This window comes from Mytilus edulis, chromosome 8 (genome assembly GCF_963676685.1).
Source record: "Mytilus edulis chromosome 8, xbMytEdul2.2, whole genome shotgun sequence".
NCBI classification, from domain to species: Eukaryota; Metazoa; Mollusca; class Bivalvia; order Mytilida; family Mytilidae; genus Mytilus; species Mytilus edulis.
In genome coordinates, this window is record NC_092351.1 from 85725447 (window position 1) to 85741535 (window position 16089).

The window sequence follows — 16089 nt, forward strand, 5'->3', positions numbered from 1 at the left end:
AAAATATGATGATTTCAACGTCACCTCATCCCTGTTTAAAACAAACAACTAAAACAAATCTGTATCCTTTTTGACTGGTAAAACCTACCAGTATGGATTCATCAAATATTACCAGTTAATATTAGTAAATAACTGACAATGATTTCGTCTACAATAGAATTATCAGTGACGCTGAGTAAAATGAAATGGTGATTTAAATTCATGCATTGACCACTTGTTCACACTTTCCAAAAACTAAAATCACAAAACTACTGAACTCCGAGCAAAATTAACAAAGAAAAGTCCCGAATTTTATGTCAAAATCAAAAGCTCAAACACATCAAACGAATGGATAACAACTGTCATATTCCTGACTTTGGTATTTGAATTTAAATGTCATTTTATACGTTAACTATTCAGTTGATAATTACAGTTTTCTACTTTTTGGTCGGATTGTTGTCTCTTTGACACATTCCCAATTTTAAAACCCGATTTCATTGTTATCTGTAGGAATAGTACAGCGCAATACCATCTACATAATTACATTTGAAACATTGCATTCATTATATACAAATTGATATCGAAATATGTACGGTTTATTATAGAACGAAGGTAGCTAATTCAAAATAAGAACTTAACAATTCTTAATCCACAACAAAGTACCATGAATTTAATAGTTCAGACATGTCCACTATTTTGTGTTGAAAATGCTTGTACCAATAAAATTGAGAATGGAAATGGGGAATGTGCCAAAGAGACAACAACCTGACCATAGAGCAGACAACAGCAGAAGGTCACCAACAGGTCTTCAATGCAACGAGAAATTCTCGCACCCGGAGGCGTCCTTCAGCTGGTCCCTAAATAAATATATACTGGTTCAGTCATAATGAACACCAATCTAAACTCCAAATTGTACAAAAGAAACTAAAAGTTAAATAATACAAGACTAACAAAGGCCAGAGGCTCCTGACTTGGGACAGGCGCAAAAATGCGTCCAAGTCTATGACATCTGTGTTTCATTCGTTCCGTTTGTTAAATTGATAGTCTTATATTTGATTTTGAATTTATCTTTAATTTCGGTATTTTATTTTAGTTAATGCATTTGAAGAACATATCATACACTTTTAATTAGTATTTCTTTAGACACATTCATGTTTGATAAAATGATTATAATACTAGAAGATCATTGAACTAATCTAGTGACTAACAATGAATAATTTATTTTGTGTTCGTTCCTTTTCACGCACTATAAGCGTATTCTCAGAAGAGCCAGTGAATTGAAATTACAACTTTTGAAATACACGTATAATTTTGATCAACCTTATTATTCTACTTTATATTGTAAAAGTATTGAGGATTAACATAAACCTATTCAATATCAAATCAATGTTTCAAATCTTACAGTTCATATCATAACAGAATTGTGCTATCATGCTAATTACGGGATCAAACAAACAATTTGTGGAAGCTGTTTAATTCAGATGTCATTTTAGTAGTGTACTATAGACATGTATTACAAAAACAGTATTTTGTATATGCTTTTTTACTTGAAGACATTTTCTGGTAAGTAAACTATTTCTGATTTTACTTTTGTCGTAACGCATATTGTTTTAGATTAAATTTCATAATGCTCAAAATGTTCTAAAATATTTTCCCGATCTTTAAGAAAATGCCATGAGATATAATTGTACGTATGTTCCTATTTGTTTTTTCGTTGGGTTTTTTAACAGTCTTTTTAAATAAAAATCTTGAAAGATATTTGTCTACATTATTTTAAAGTTAATAAAGATGATTTAAAACCTAAACATAAATGATAAGTTAATGCATTGTGAAAATTCTAAATTGAAAAATACCTCAAGTGACAAAGAAATTGTAAAACGAAGTTCCATTTGCAAATGTCTAATGATTGTTTATAAAATTGCATTCATTGGTGTCTTTCTTATCATTTAATTTCGTGTCGTATTTTTCAAAGTTTTTAATATTCTTTTGGTTTCGAAAAATGTTGACAATGAAACATTCTTGGACCATTTTTGTAAATAATTCATATTAACATTTACAAGTTTGATATTGGTTCAAATTTTATTTTGTTTCCAAGGAAAATACGCAATAATATTTTGGAACAATTTATGTATTGATAAAGAAGGCAACTCTCTATCACATATAATGTATTTTTAGCAGTAAATACAACTAAATATACCACGTTATAAATACAAATAGATTAATTTCGGCACTGACTAATTGTACATCAAATGCTGAACTAACATGTTATGATGGATTAACTAGCTTTTCTGTAAGTTATGTGTAAAATTGCGTAAAAATTTGCACAATAGTTTTTAAAATTACAATACATACGGAAAACAAAGAAAAATTAAAAAAAAAGTGTGTTGCAATCTCAGTTGCACGCGACACATAGCATATATATCTGACGAGAGAAAAGGTAAGATTTATATCCTGATACACTATGCTCCGTCTTATGGAGATTAATTTCAGAAGTTAAGACATGAGTACGTTTGAAATTGATACTGTGTGTATGATAATCGATTAAATAGCTAGAAGACATCCGGGAAAAAACAACGGTAGTAGTGAACTTTCTTTCATATTTTTGGTCCAGCTAACTTTCGATTAGGTATTTTTTTTTAAACTTACTAAATGTGAAATTAAAATGTACATACTCCACGGAGATGAAACTTGAAAAGCCAAACAGTTTTAGGTATTTTCGTACGCTTCGATTCATAAAAGATACTACGTCTCTCCAATAGAATCGAAAAATTCATTCGTGTCATTCTCTATGGTATTTCTAACACTGGTAAGCATTACATTTGACCATATTTTATATCTTGCTAACGTTCAGTGAAACATATGGACAAATATGATGCCTACCCATGTTAATTATTCCTTAAGGATCTTTAGTTGGACATTTGATGCCTTAGAGACAGCATTTGAGAGAACATGAGAAATTTGTCATTATATCGAATTGCAAATCAATATCAGATAAAAGTATTGAAATGTTTAACTTAATGAACAGACCCGCGTAGGAAATGCGATTTCCTTTAGTACTTTTATTTTTAAAATATTTCATTTGAAATTAAAAGCATAATTCAGGTATTTAGGAGATAGATCCTAAAGATAATATAGACATGAAACTATTGTTAACGACTGTTTGCTGAACACTAGCTGTTTTCGAATTATTTTATTTAACTGGTATCAGTGTCGTTAATGTTTATTTATCTATGCACTTTATGTACACATTGCATTTAACAAAATCAACATTCTAACACTTTTGTAATCATATTTTACTGAATTATTGATATGATGAACATTCAACAATTATCGTAATTGTTTCACTTGTAGAGAAATGAAAACGTTAATCAATATTATTTTAATTGGAAATCTAACAATGTGTGACAGTATCATGCGGTAAAAGAATTTACCTGACCTTTGCTATGAATATTTTATATTACTGTGAAAATACTTTTGTTCGTTGGGTAGTACTTCTCGTAGTTTTCGTAATTGGGTTCAAAATTTAAATTCCCTAAGAAATTAAAAATTTCCATTTAAAACTAGAAAGCTCTAATTATATCCATGAATTCAAAAAACAACGAACTAAGGAAATTTTGAAAATGCACGAAAAACGATACCGACGAATAAAAGTATCTTCACGGTATACAGTTATAGAAATTAGTTTCCATGTCATATTTTGTTTCCAAATCTGTTATGTACTTTCATATTTTTTTCTTTATATAAGGCATATTGCATTACATCAAAAATTAAACAAAATACCAACATAGATAACAAAATAAATTGTTCAAACCAGACGCGCGATTTTGTCTACAAAAGACTCAACAGTGACACTTGAAAAAAATGGTTTGATGTTTTAAACAGACGTGACACAAATCCCGATATGATATAAATGACAGAAACATTTCTCTGTAAATCCTTTTATTAAACTCTCAATAAAGAAAAATGAATTGTGAGGCTCGTTTTCTATCTCATGACATTTGAAAAGACGTGAAACCTTCTTAAGACTTTAATATGATATGTTGTTGCTACCAGGATACAGTCCGAACATGATACTTTAAAAAGCGGCCCCCACCATACTTATGTTATTTATTTAGACATTTAGTTTTCCATAATTAATTCATTGCTCAAAATGAGTAGGTAGTTACCTAAGGGATATTAAAACTCTTGAGTAGAGATAAACTTCTAGGTTCCTAGAGTAAAAACTAGATGTGAAACAAAACAGATCATATCTGATCTATACACAATGTGATCGATCTATCTTTTCCCAGAGTTTCTTTTTCAATGTTATCAATATCATATTAACATCAATAAGCATGTAGCTTGCATTGTAATGGACTAAATCAGATAGTGCCATGATCGAACGAATTGAATAATAGTTATTCAGATTCACCGTGCATGTCGTATAAGTGGCAAGGAAACAAACGACACACCAGAAACACAACGTTAAAATGTAACACACCCAGAAACGAACTATAATATAACAATGGCCATATTCCTGACTTGGCCATGGTAGAGGACATTTTTTAAAGGAAAAAAATGGTTGGTTGAACCTGGTTTAGTGGCATCCTAAACCTCCCGCTTTAATGGCAATGTTAAATATAACATTAGAATGACAACATAACATTACAGGACTACAATACAAATAAATAGGAGAACATATTGGACCAAAAAACACACGAATAATAGCTAACAAAAGGCACCAGGTTGACAATTTAATACGCCAGAAGTGCGTTTCGTCCACACAAGACTTACTAGTGACGCTCAGATACAGAAGTTCGATTAACTAAATAATAAATGATACTTCTGATATGATCCTTTTTTTAAATACCTTAACTTAAGACTGTGGACTATCCATGGTAGTAACATGTTTACATTTATATAGTTATCTAACATAATACAGCAAACAAAATTGTATTCGTATAATGATTGATAGGCAGTGATATTTTCGAAAAATACCTGTTCCATTAAGTCAGTAAATACTACATTTCGTTCCGTTGGTAGTCTTTTGTTTGATTTTGACAGTTTGATGAACTTCTCCCGATGTGAAAATAATTTCTTAATATATTTTTGCATTCATCGACATGTTCATGGAAATACTTGAAAAGTAACAAAAAAAAACATATAAACCATTAAACTGAAAATGGCTTTAATAATTAGTATCGTTGATGCTATAACAGTATAAACACTTTTCTTTTGCAGTTGCTTTGATAACATTATAAATATTAAATAATTGTAGGTTTGGTTGTAGAATTCAAATTTTCTGCAACCGATAATGGACAACAGATGACTTCAGGATCAACACCTGATATATTGGACCATGCTGTGCATTTAGATAAATATGGCGTCGAGGGTTCAAAAATCACTTCTTTCACATTTCAAGTAAAGGCAAGCAGAGATGCAAATATATATTTATCAAGCTCAACCACTATGGATAGCATAGTGCCATTCTACGACGTGAATTTTGGTGCACATACAAATACCAAAACACAGCTGATACGGCGCAATGATAACTTATTAACCCCAATATTTTCAACGTCATGGAATACTGTAATCGATCGTCATATTCTAAAAAGTTGGGAATTCAAAGATTTCTGGGTGAGTTGGGATGGAGGAGTTGTCAAACATGGACGAGGAACTGTAATTGGTGATGATCTTATTGGTGAGTGGACAGATCCAAATCCGTTTGAGGTGAAAAGTATTGGCGTTTTAAACAGTTACAATTCTAACGGCGACTGGATAATTCAATCTACAGGTAATTGTGCATTAAAAGTACAAAATGCAATAAATATTTATGTTCCAAAACAGAAATTTTCAAAAACTTTATTTTGACCTAATTCTTAAAAAAGGAAACTTTAAGAGCTCTTCTTTTTTTTTATCCTATTCGTAACTATTCCTAATTCCATCCGTATCGGCTTCATTATCTCCATAAATGAAATAGATAACACACACACAATGTAAATTGAAGCTACATGGTAAAATATTATCATATTTCGATCTTAATTTAAAATATATATGTTTATGCCATTGTTAAACAAACAATGATTTATCAATACTAGTATTTATTCATTTTTTTAACTTAAGATTACATTTTGGGGATTTTGTTTAAGGAAATAATGAAAACTTAAAAGTATCGGACCAAGTTAATTATTTCAGTTAAACAACACATTAAGACTGTTTCTTTTTGAATATTGAACAACATTTAAACTTTATATTTCTATTTCTTCTGCTAGTTTATGGCAATACGTCTAACCATTTTGTCAAGTGCGGTTCATCTGACGAGAGGGCTGATCTTAATATTTATAAACCAGTGATGCAGCTATCCATAACGATATGTGCAATAACATGCAAGGCAGATGAAGAATGTATGGGGTTCAACTACAGTGAAAACAGGTGAAAAGTAAAATAACAAATATACCGAGTAATATTCTAAACGGAAAGTCTCTAGGCAAATGGCAAACATATCATTCGAATGGATATCAACTGGCATATTTCTGACTTGGTTTTATAGCTAGCGAAACCTCTCACTTGCATGTCAGTTCCATAAAATTCCATTATAGTGAAAACGATGTGTGAACAAAACAAACAGTTATGTGGTTTAGATATATATTTCCAAGTCATAGATTTAGGAAAAAGTCGAAATATCCTCATTCTATGATGTTGATCTGTTTATTCTGTTTCAAATTTTTAATCGATGTGTATACCTTTTTTACAGTAAGCTAAATACTTCTAGTTAAAACCTACAGAACTAATATAAGTAAAGACTAATATAAGTCTATTTGAATAATTTGTTTAAAACCTACGTTCATGAATTTAAACCAATAAAAAGGCAATGAAAGCTGACGAAGAACATATAAAATGAATAAGGTCCCAAGGTGATTTGTTTACTAAACTATATACACAAGCTTTTGTTCAACTAGTCAATTCAAATATATGTGTTCCGGACCATATGAGTATTTGGACCATACGTGTAACAGTATGGTCATGACCATATGGGTATATAATCATATGGTCGTGGTAATTAACACTCCGTTACAGTTTACTTTGAACACTTCTAAACTCTTCATATGGTATGACCGTTCCTTAATACGCTATCATATAGGTCATTTTATTATCATATTATAATAAAAAGTTAAGATAAATAAAAATAAGAAGTTACACATAGTTAATTTTACTACCTATTAGTCAAAACTATAATTAACACATTGTATACCGATGTCCATTACCGATTTGTTATTACGAGTGAATAGTAATATGTTGACTTGAAACGATAACTTCCAAAACAATCTCATTAAACTGTTACACAAGAAGTCACGGGCAAGGAACATATTTTATTCAAGTTGTTTTTTTGAATATGATGTTCTGTAGCCAAATTACGATATTTGAAATCTAGAGCTTCATAACCACCGTAGACACATCGGAATAACCCAAAACCTCGACATCACTGCACGCTGCTGCAAAGAATGCTATTTTTTCACTTTCAAACAGAAGGTGTGACTGAAAAGGATCGTGCACAACCATGACGTGCAAATGCGAAAAAAGTTATGTTACCGTGTGGAAGTAAATGTCACAATAAGCCTACATGCAAGAATGTAATAAGCGATGCAAATTAATTTGGCATCAATATTTAATTTTAACCTAGCTTTTAAATTAATACATTGTCATTTAACCATCATTGTTTTTTTAGATAACGTTTATTGTATTATTGAAACGTTTGTAGTGCATATTTGAAAAAAAAAAACTATATGGTCAAAATACTCATATAGTCAGGGCCGTTTATAACCATACGAGTATAAATTCATATGGTCCGACCATACGCGTACGGTCAGACCATACGCGTATGGTCGGACCATATGAGTATACGCATATGGTCATGACCATACTCGTATAGTCCAAATACTCCTATGGTCCCGAACATATATAATAAAAATATACTTTCAAGTACTCAATTTAGAGATAATGTGGGTCGTTGGTTTACGTGTTTTTTTCTTAAAAACATTAACAATTGTGTATTTTTGTTAAAGATCTTCTTCTTTTTGCGGTGTATTTATCTATACTTTGAAAAATCATTGGTGATTTCTTTGTAAAAATTGACACAAATAATATTCATACAGTATTAAGTCCAAATTCATTTAAAAGAAAGATGGGTTCATGAACTCCTTTTCAAGAAAGTCATTGAAAATTAATCAAACAAACAGCCGTCTTTTCCAAATATGTTTCAGTTTTGTCGCAGTTTGACGTCGCGTAAAATAAGATTTTACGTGAGCAACGTCAATAACTCCACTGACACTGTAACGTATGTCATTTGGGCTTTATGGGAAGCTCATGCACTATTATTTTTGACAATTGCATGTTTCCCTAAAGTTTGACAAAAGTCAAAAAGTTTCGACAAAACAAAATCGAAAACTCCATACCGAATCACACTTACTTAAAACACATATATTTTTAGCTTAGATCATACTTTATACAAACATCACTGGAACACAAGCAAAACATGCATACATTCAAAATTCAAAGTAAGGTCAGATTAGCTTAAAACATAAATGTCTATTTATCGTTTATTTTATTATCTTTCAATCGAAGTTTGATTGGGTTTTTTTTCCATTTTGTTTTTTATGTGACCCATAAAATGCCATTGTTTCGGAAATAATTTCCGGTTTGGTTTTTTTTACAGTTGTGAGCTGCTTTCATTCGGACAAGATGTCGTCACAGCCATTCCTAAGATGTCAGAAACTGGATGGAGATTTTATACAAAGTGTTATGTTAAACGAAATGCATGTCTTGATTGTTTACTGTGAAGCAACTAAACAAACTACACAAAATGTTACAATTAACATGCTTAGCTACACGTTTTGTGTATATTGAGGTGTTTTTTTTTTTTTTTAACTTTCTGAACATTTTTTTTTATGACTATTACCTGAATTATTTAAACATGAAAATCTAATATCCAAACGAGTGCACTGTGAAATTGGAATGATCAATCATAAGATATTGTTTTCGTTGTATTTTTGTATATTATTTCAGCCAATAATGTCCAATAAAATTCGAAATCATATACGACGAAATGTAACCTTCTGGTCATTGCCTCTGCTATCCAACTATTACTCTCATTTTTATGCATGCAAAGTTCAAATATCTCATTGTTTTTATGAATATGTCCTTTAATTTCGAGCACATCTGAGATCATATTTAATACAATAATCATCTCATATATGAATAGATAGCATGAAATAAATGTTTAACTGTAAAACAAATGTTTGAGAAATCACAAAACAAGTTACCTATACAGTATATGAGCATTTGTTTTGTTGAAAAATTTGGGGTATCAGAAAATAACTAGAATATTAATGAACGAATATCGTTTAGCATTTGTTATTGGCCATACATGTTTGTAATGATAATAATCAGCGAACCTTACCATTCGTGTCTGTTTCTGGGTTAGGAGACTAAACGTGTCTACCTTAAGGATGTACACCTCTGAGGAACCAAAACATTTCTAAACATTTTTTCTAAACCTGATTTTTGGATTGATATGACTGTAAAAAAATAATTGGTAAAGAAAAAATCATATGGTAGTGCACTTTATTTTTGCTACGGCCCTTTGAAAGTACACAATTTTGATGATTTTCCCATTTTTCATCAATTTTTACCCATTTTTGGGATATTATCGTGAAAAAAATCACAGTTCCACAATTAAACTTTTGTCCATACTCTCAAAAAAGATGAAGTGGACCAATCTGAATGAATTCAACTAAAAATACTATAGTTAGGTGTTAATAAAAGAAAAGAGTTTGATGTTTTTTCGTGTCAAATTTACCATGTTGTAAATTTTGTAAATTTGTGATTTTTCTCAGTTTTAAAGAACAAAACTCATATTATTTTAACTTCTTTGTTATAAATGATTGAAGAAAAAAAAAACATGTCTAAGAAATTTGAAAAGAAAAAGGTTATATGGGATGTACATGTTTCTGGTAAAATCATTTTTTGTAACCCTCACCCATTTTCTCAATTTTGGCTAAAAAGACTGACTAGATTAGTTATAAAATTTCAAAATTTTATTACTCAAAAACTACTTATTGGAAATACACAATTTTTTCACAGAGTAAAGTTTGATTATGATATTTATCAAATTCATTGCTATTTTCCACTTTTGACCCATGTTTTGGAAATAATTTCAGAACGAGATTTTAATAAGACTGAATGAGACTGAAACGTCAGAAGAATACATCCTTAAGTTATTTCTCTCTCTTTTTTTTAAACCATTGCATTATTCAATGTAGCCTTTATTTAAAATAACATTCTATCAATTTCGTTTTAAGGCACGAAAGGAACTATATAAATAAAATATAAACGCAATTCTTTTTCGTTTCAAAAGAAGGTGCCAATAAACTAAGTTTGCATTGTTATGTAAACTGTATGAATGAGTCGATCGCACCACTGAAATTCGGGGAGACAATTGTTCATCAGCAGTTGTATTTACCAAGTGTTAGGAGATTGAAAATTAATTTTAGAACAGAAGATTTTATGTATTTTGGTGATTAAAGTATTTTCGCTCAAATCGTATTTGGTATATCAGTTGTGTTTCATATATGAGTTTTTAACAAACAATGCATTATATGAAATAAGAAGGAAAAAAAAGAAAAAAATGTAAGGTATCCTTCTTTGTTATCAAAAGTAAGATACATTGAATAACTACTAGTTTTCATCTTTCAAAAACATTACATCGATCTTTTCACATTGTACACACTTTAAACTTATGAACAGGTCAATTTGATGAAAAAATCATTTGCAAACATTAAGCATAGACAGTAGCTAGATGGCTGGCTCCGTCTATATAAAAACAATATGCTATTTGTCTGCACTTAATAATGACTCCTATACAGTAATATGAACAATAAACCGAACTCGGCAGAAAATTCAAACTGAAAGTCTGTAATCAAATTGCAACCAGGTGCTCCGCAGGGCGCAGCTTTATACGACCGCAGAGGTCGAACCCTGAACAGTTGGGGCAAGTATGGACAAAACATTCAAGCGTGATACAGCTCTGAATTTGGATTGTGATCAAATTTTTGACATTACATGGGTTTTTTTACACAAAACAAATGTCAAGATTTTACAAATCAATTAAAGATTTCTTCTTCAAACTTATTTAAATCTAAAATTAAATAGTTGACACAGCATAGGTTTCTGACACAGAATGAATGTGGTCTAATGAACTTAAAAATTTTTTTTTGCCTTTGAGCAATTCACTATGCTGTTGAATATTAATCCTCTCAAAAAAATGTTTGAAGAAATTTTCTTTTTATTTATGAAATCTGAAATGAGAAAAATTTCCCCCCCCCCCCCATTTTTTTTCACACCCCCGTTTCCCTTTTTCCAAAACTGATATCAATTCAAATTTCTAATGGAGTTTGCAACAATAACTACTCTTTTAAATACATCATAAAATATTAAAATGTAAAATAAAGTGCTTGTTATCACTGAATGGTAAAGATTGGTTGGTAGTAAAAGTGAATATACATTGTTTATTGTATAAAACAATAAAAAAAACTTCATCAGCAACATTTTATATTTGCAAATTTCCAATGAAGTTATTTACATAAAGTTATTGGCAAATAAAAATAGAAAAATGACATCATAGTCATGTCTGGCAAATGTCCAACATACATTATCTAAAAACATTTTAGATAAGATAAGGAAAAAAAGCTTCATCAGCAACATTTTATATTGGCAAATTTCCAATGAAGTTATTTACATAAAGTTATTGGCAAATAAAAATAGAAAATGACATCATAGTCATGTCTGGCAAATTTCCAACATATATTATCAACTACTATTCTATACAAAGAAAGATAACTCCAATTGAAAATTAATTGCTATTGCACAATATTGTGCAATTAGATATTTCTTGCTATTGTGCAATACTGTGCAATTGAAAATTTCTTGCTATTGCACAATACTTGATATGGAATCCTGATTTGGACCAACTTGAAAACTGGACCCATAATCAAAAATAAGTACATGTTTAGATAAAGCATATCAAATAAGCCCAAGAATTTAATTTTTGTTAAAATCAACCTTAGTTTAATTTTGGACCCTTTGGACCTTAATGTAGACCAATTTGAAAACTGGACCAAAAATTAAGAATCTACATACACAGTTAGATTTGGCATATCAAAGAACCCATTTATTCAATTTTTGATGAAATCAAACAAAGTTTAATTTTGGACCCCCATTTGGACCAACTTGAAAACTAGGCCAATAATTAAAAATCTAAGTACATTTTTAAATTCAGCATACCAAAGAACCCCAAGGATTCAATTTTTGTTAAAATCAAACTAAGTTTAATTTTGGACCCTTTGGACCTTAATGTAGACCAATTTGAAAACGGGACCAAAAATTAAGAATCTACATACATGGTTAGATTCGGCATATCAAAGAACCCCAATTATTCAATTTTTTATGAAATCACACAAAGTTCAATTTTGGACCCTTTGGGCCCCTTATTCCTAAACTGTTGGGACCAAAACTCCCAAAATCAAACCCAACCTTCCTTTTATGGTCATAAACCTTGTGTTTAAATTTCATAGATTTCTATTTACTTATACTAAAGTTATGGTGCGAAAACCAAGAATAATGCTTATTTGGGCCCCTTTTTGGCCCCTAATTCATAAACTGTTGTGACCTCAACTCCAAAAATCAATCCCAACCTTCCTTTTGTGGTCATAAACCTTGTGTTTAAATTTCATTGATTTCTATTTACTTATACTAAAGTTATTGTGCGAAAACCAAGAATAATGCTTATTTGGGCCCTTTTTTGGCCCTTAATTCCTAAACTGTTGGAACCAAAACTCCCAAAATCAATCCCAACCGTCCTTTTGTGGTCATAAACCTTGTGTCAAAATTTCATAGATTTCTATTCACTTAAACTAAAGTTATAGTGCGAAAACCAAGAAAATGCTTATTTGGGCCCTTTTTGGCCCCTAATTCCTAAAATGTTGGGACCAAAACTCCCAAAATCAATCCCAACCTTCCTTTTGTGGTCATAAACCTTGTGTTAAAATTTCATTGATTTCTATTCACTTTTACTAAAGTTAGAGTGCGAAAACTAAAAGTATTCGGACGACGACGACGACGACGACGACGCAAGACGCAAGACGACGCAGGACGACGACGCCAACGTGATAGCAATATACGACCAAAAAATTAAAATTTTTGCGGTCGTATAAAAATCAAAACCTCAATCATATCAAATGAATGAACAACAACTGCCTTATTCCTGATTTGGTACAAGCATTTTTTATGTAGAAAATGGTGAACTAAACAAAAACAAAAGAAAAGAACACAAAAAAATACCATAGTATTTATATAGAAACTCAAATTCAATGTAGCCTTTATTGCAAATAACGTTCTATCAATTTCGTTTTGGGCACGAAAGGAACTATATAAATAAAATATAAACACAATTCTTTCTCGTTTCAACAGAAGGTGCCAATAAACTAAGTTTGCATTGTTATGTAAACTGTATAAATGAGTGGATCGCACCACTGAAACTCGGGATTTTAATTTATTTTGGCACCTGCTCTGGATGAAGAAACAAAAATGAATCTCAAAATCAATGCAATCTTAATTTATTTTCTGAAACGTAAAATGCTTTTTCGATTTAATCATCTAGTTCCAGTCATGCATTAAAACTTTTCAAGTTTCACAGGTTTGTCTGCGTTGACACAACAATATTTTTTTAAACATTCTGATGAATAAAACATGTAAAAGCCCAAGATATAACATTTGAGTAGATAGTTGAATTGACCCAGCACAGGTTAATTAAAATATCTTCCAAAGCGATTTTCTAGATTGACTTTCATAAATAACGCTTGTAAACACACAAACACGTGAATGCCAAGGACGTATGAGACCCAAACACGTGAATACTATGCCTATATGACAGTAATGAATCTAGAAAAAAAATTAAATGCTTCACTGAGCGCAGTCTGAAACGACCGCAGAGGTCGAACCCTGAACAGATGGGACAAATTTGGACAAAACTTGAAGATTTCAACTTGAAACTTTACAAAATATTTGAAATTTGAAAAAAATTGAAAAAAAATATGAACCTCAATTTGAAATCCCCCCCCCCTTTTGGAGCAATAACCCACAAACTCAATCCTAGCCTTCCCTTTGTACAAAAGAACCATGTAGTACAATATTTGAAGGATCAATACACTTTAACACAATTATTGTCAGGAAACTAAAAAAAATATTGTCTGGCAACTTTTTGGCCCCTGATTCCCGCGTGTTTGGGGTAATCCCAGCCTTCACTTTGTGATATGGAACCTTGTTGTACAATGTCAGAAAGATCCATACACCTACACCAAAGTTATTGTTCAAAAACTACAAACATGCTTGTTTTGGTTCCTTTTTAATTCCTAAACTGTTGGTACCATAACACCCAAAATTAATTCAAACATTCCTTTTGTGGTATCGCACCTTTTTGTAAAATGTCGAATATATACATTCACTTAAAGTAAAGTCCAGAAACCAAATGCGTCTTCGGACGACGACAATATCATAGCATTATACGACCCCCCTCCCCCCCCAAAAAAAAACAACAAAAAACAACAAAAAAACCAAAGCGGTAGCATAAAAACGTCATCATTGTTAAATTTCATATCTGTACCGAATCAGAGAGTACTGATTAAAAATTCATGTATACCCTTGGAGACAATTGTTCATCAGCAGATGTATTTACCAAGTCTTAGGAAGATTGAAAATTAATTTTAGAACAGAAGATTCTATGAAGTATTTTGGTGATTAAAGTATTTTCGCTCAAATCGTATTTGGTATATCAGTTGTGTTTCATATATGAGTTTTTAACAAACAATGCATTATATGAAATAAGAAGGAAAAAAATAGAAAAATGTAAGGTATCATTCTTTGTTTTCAAAAGTAAGACATATTGAATAACTACTAGTTTTCTTCTTTTAAAAACATACATCGATCTTTTCACATTCTACACACTTAAAACTTATGAACAGGTCAATTTGATGAAAAAATCATTTGCATTTTTTTTTTTTTTTTTTTTTTATATAGATAAGACCGTTGGTTTTCCCGTTTGAATGGTTTTACACTAGTAATTTTGGGGCCCTTTATAGCTTGTTGTTCGGTATGAGCCAAGGCTCCGTGTTGAAGGCCTTACATTGACCTATAATGGTTTACTTTTTTTAAATTGTTATTTGGATGGAGAGTTGTCTCATTGGCACTCACACCACATCTTCCTACGAATGTATATCTATTCGGTATAGAAAGTAGCTAGGTGGCTGGCTCCGTCTATATAAAAACAATATGCTATTTGTCTGCACTTAAAAAAAATAATGACTCCTATACAGTAATATGAACAAAATACCGAACTCGGTAGAAAATTCAAACTGAAAGTCTGTAATCAAATTGCAAAAATCAAAACCTCAATCATATCAAATGAATGAACAACTGCCTTATGCCTGATTTGGTACAGGCCTTATTTATGTAGAAAATGGTGAATTAAACAAAAACAAAAAAAAAAAGAACACAAAATAATACCATAGTTATAAATATCACATCATTTATTTATATAGAAACTCAAAAGAACGGACGGGAGGATCATTATCCATACACCAAATATAGTGGTTCTATCCATAGTAGTACAAGAGAAACATATACACACTGCACACTGGGTCGAAGCCACTGCTGGTAAAGTTTTAATTCCTCGAGGGTATCACCAACCCAGTAGTCGAGCATCACTGATGAGTCTTTTGTAGACGAAACGTGTGTCTGGCGTATGTACAAAATTTAATCCTGGTATCTATGATGAGTTTATTTACACCTCACAATCATTTCATACACTAAATATAGTTCACCTATTGCCTTTAGTATCTAATAAAATGACAAAATTACGAAAAACTTATTATAGACCAATAAACCATGAAAATGAGGTCGAGATCAGATGGATTAGTACACCTTACAATAATTTAAAACCACAAAAACTACACATTGTCCAATGAACCAGGAACATGGGGTATAGTAAGTTTAAACCTGCCAGTCTGACATGTACACCTT

General features: G+C 31.0%; 1 protein-coding gene across 1 annotated transcript; it reads left to right on the top strand.

Moving 5' to 3' along the window:
• The first annotated feature begins 1375 nt into the window (after positions 1 to 1375).
• On the top strand, positions 1376 to 9047 carry LOC139487164 (uncharacterized). Its single transcript, XM_071272141.1, has 4 exons — positions 1376 to 1542; positions 5237 to 5752; positions 6231 to 6390; positions 8672 to 9047. Exons 1-4 carry the CDS (start codon positions 1488 to 1490, stop codon positions 8793 to 8795), a joined length of 855 nt encoding a protein of 284 aa, XP_071128242.1. The 5' UTR covers positions 1376 to 1487; the 3' UTR covers positions 8796 to 9047.
• The last annotated feature ends 7042 nt before the right edge of the window (positions 9048 to 16089 follow it).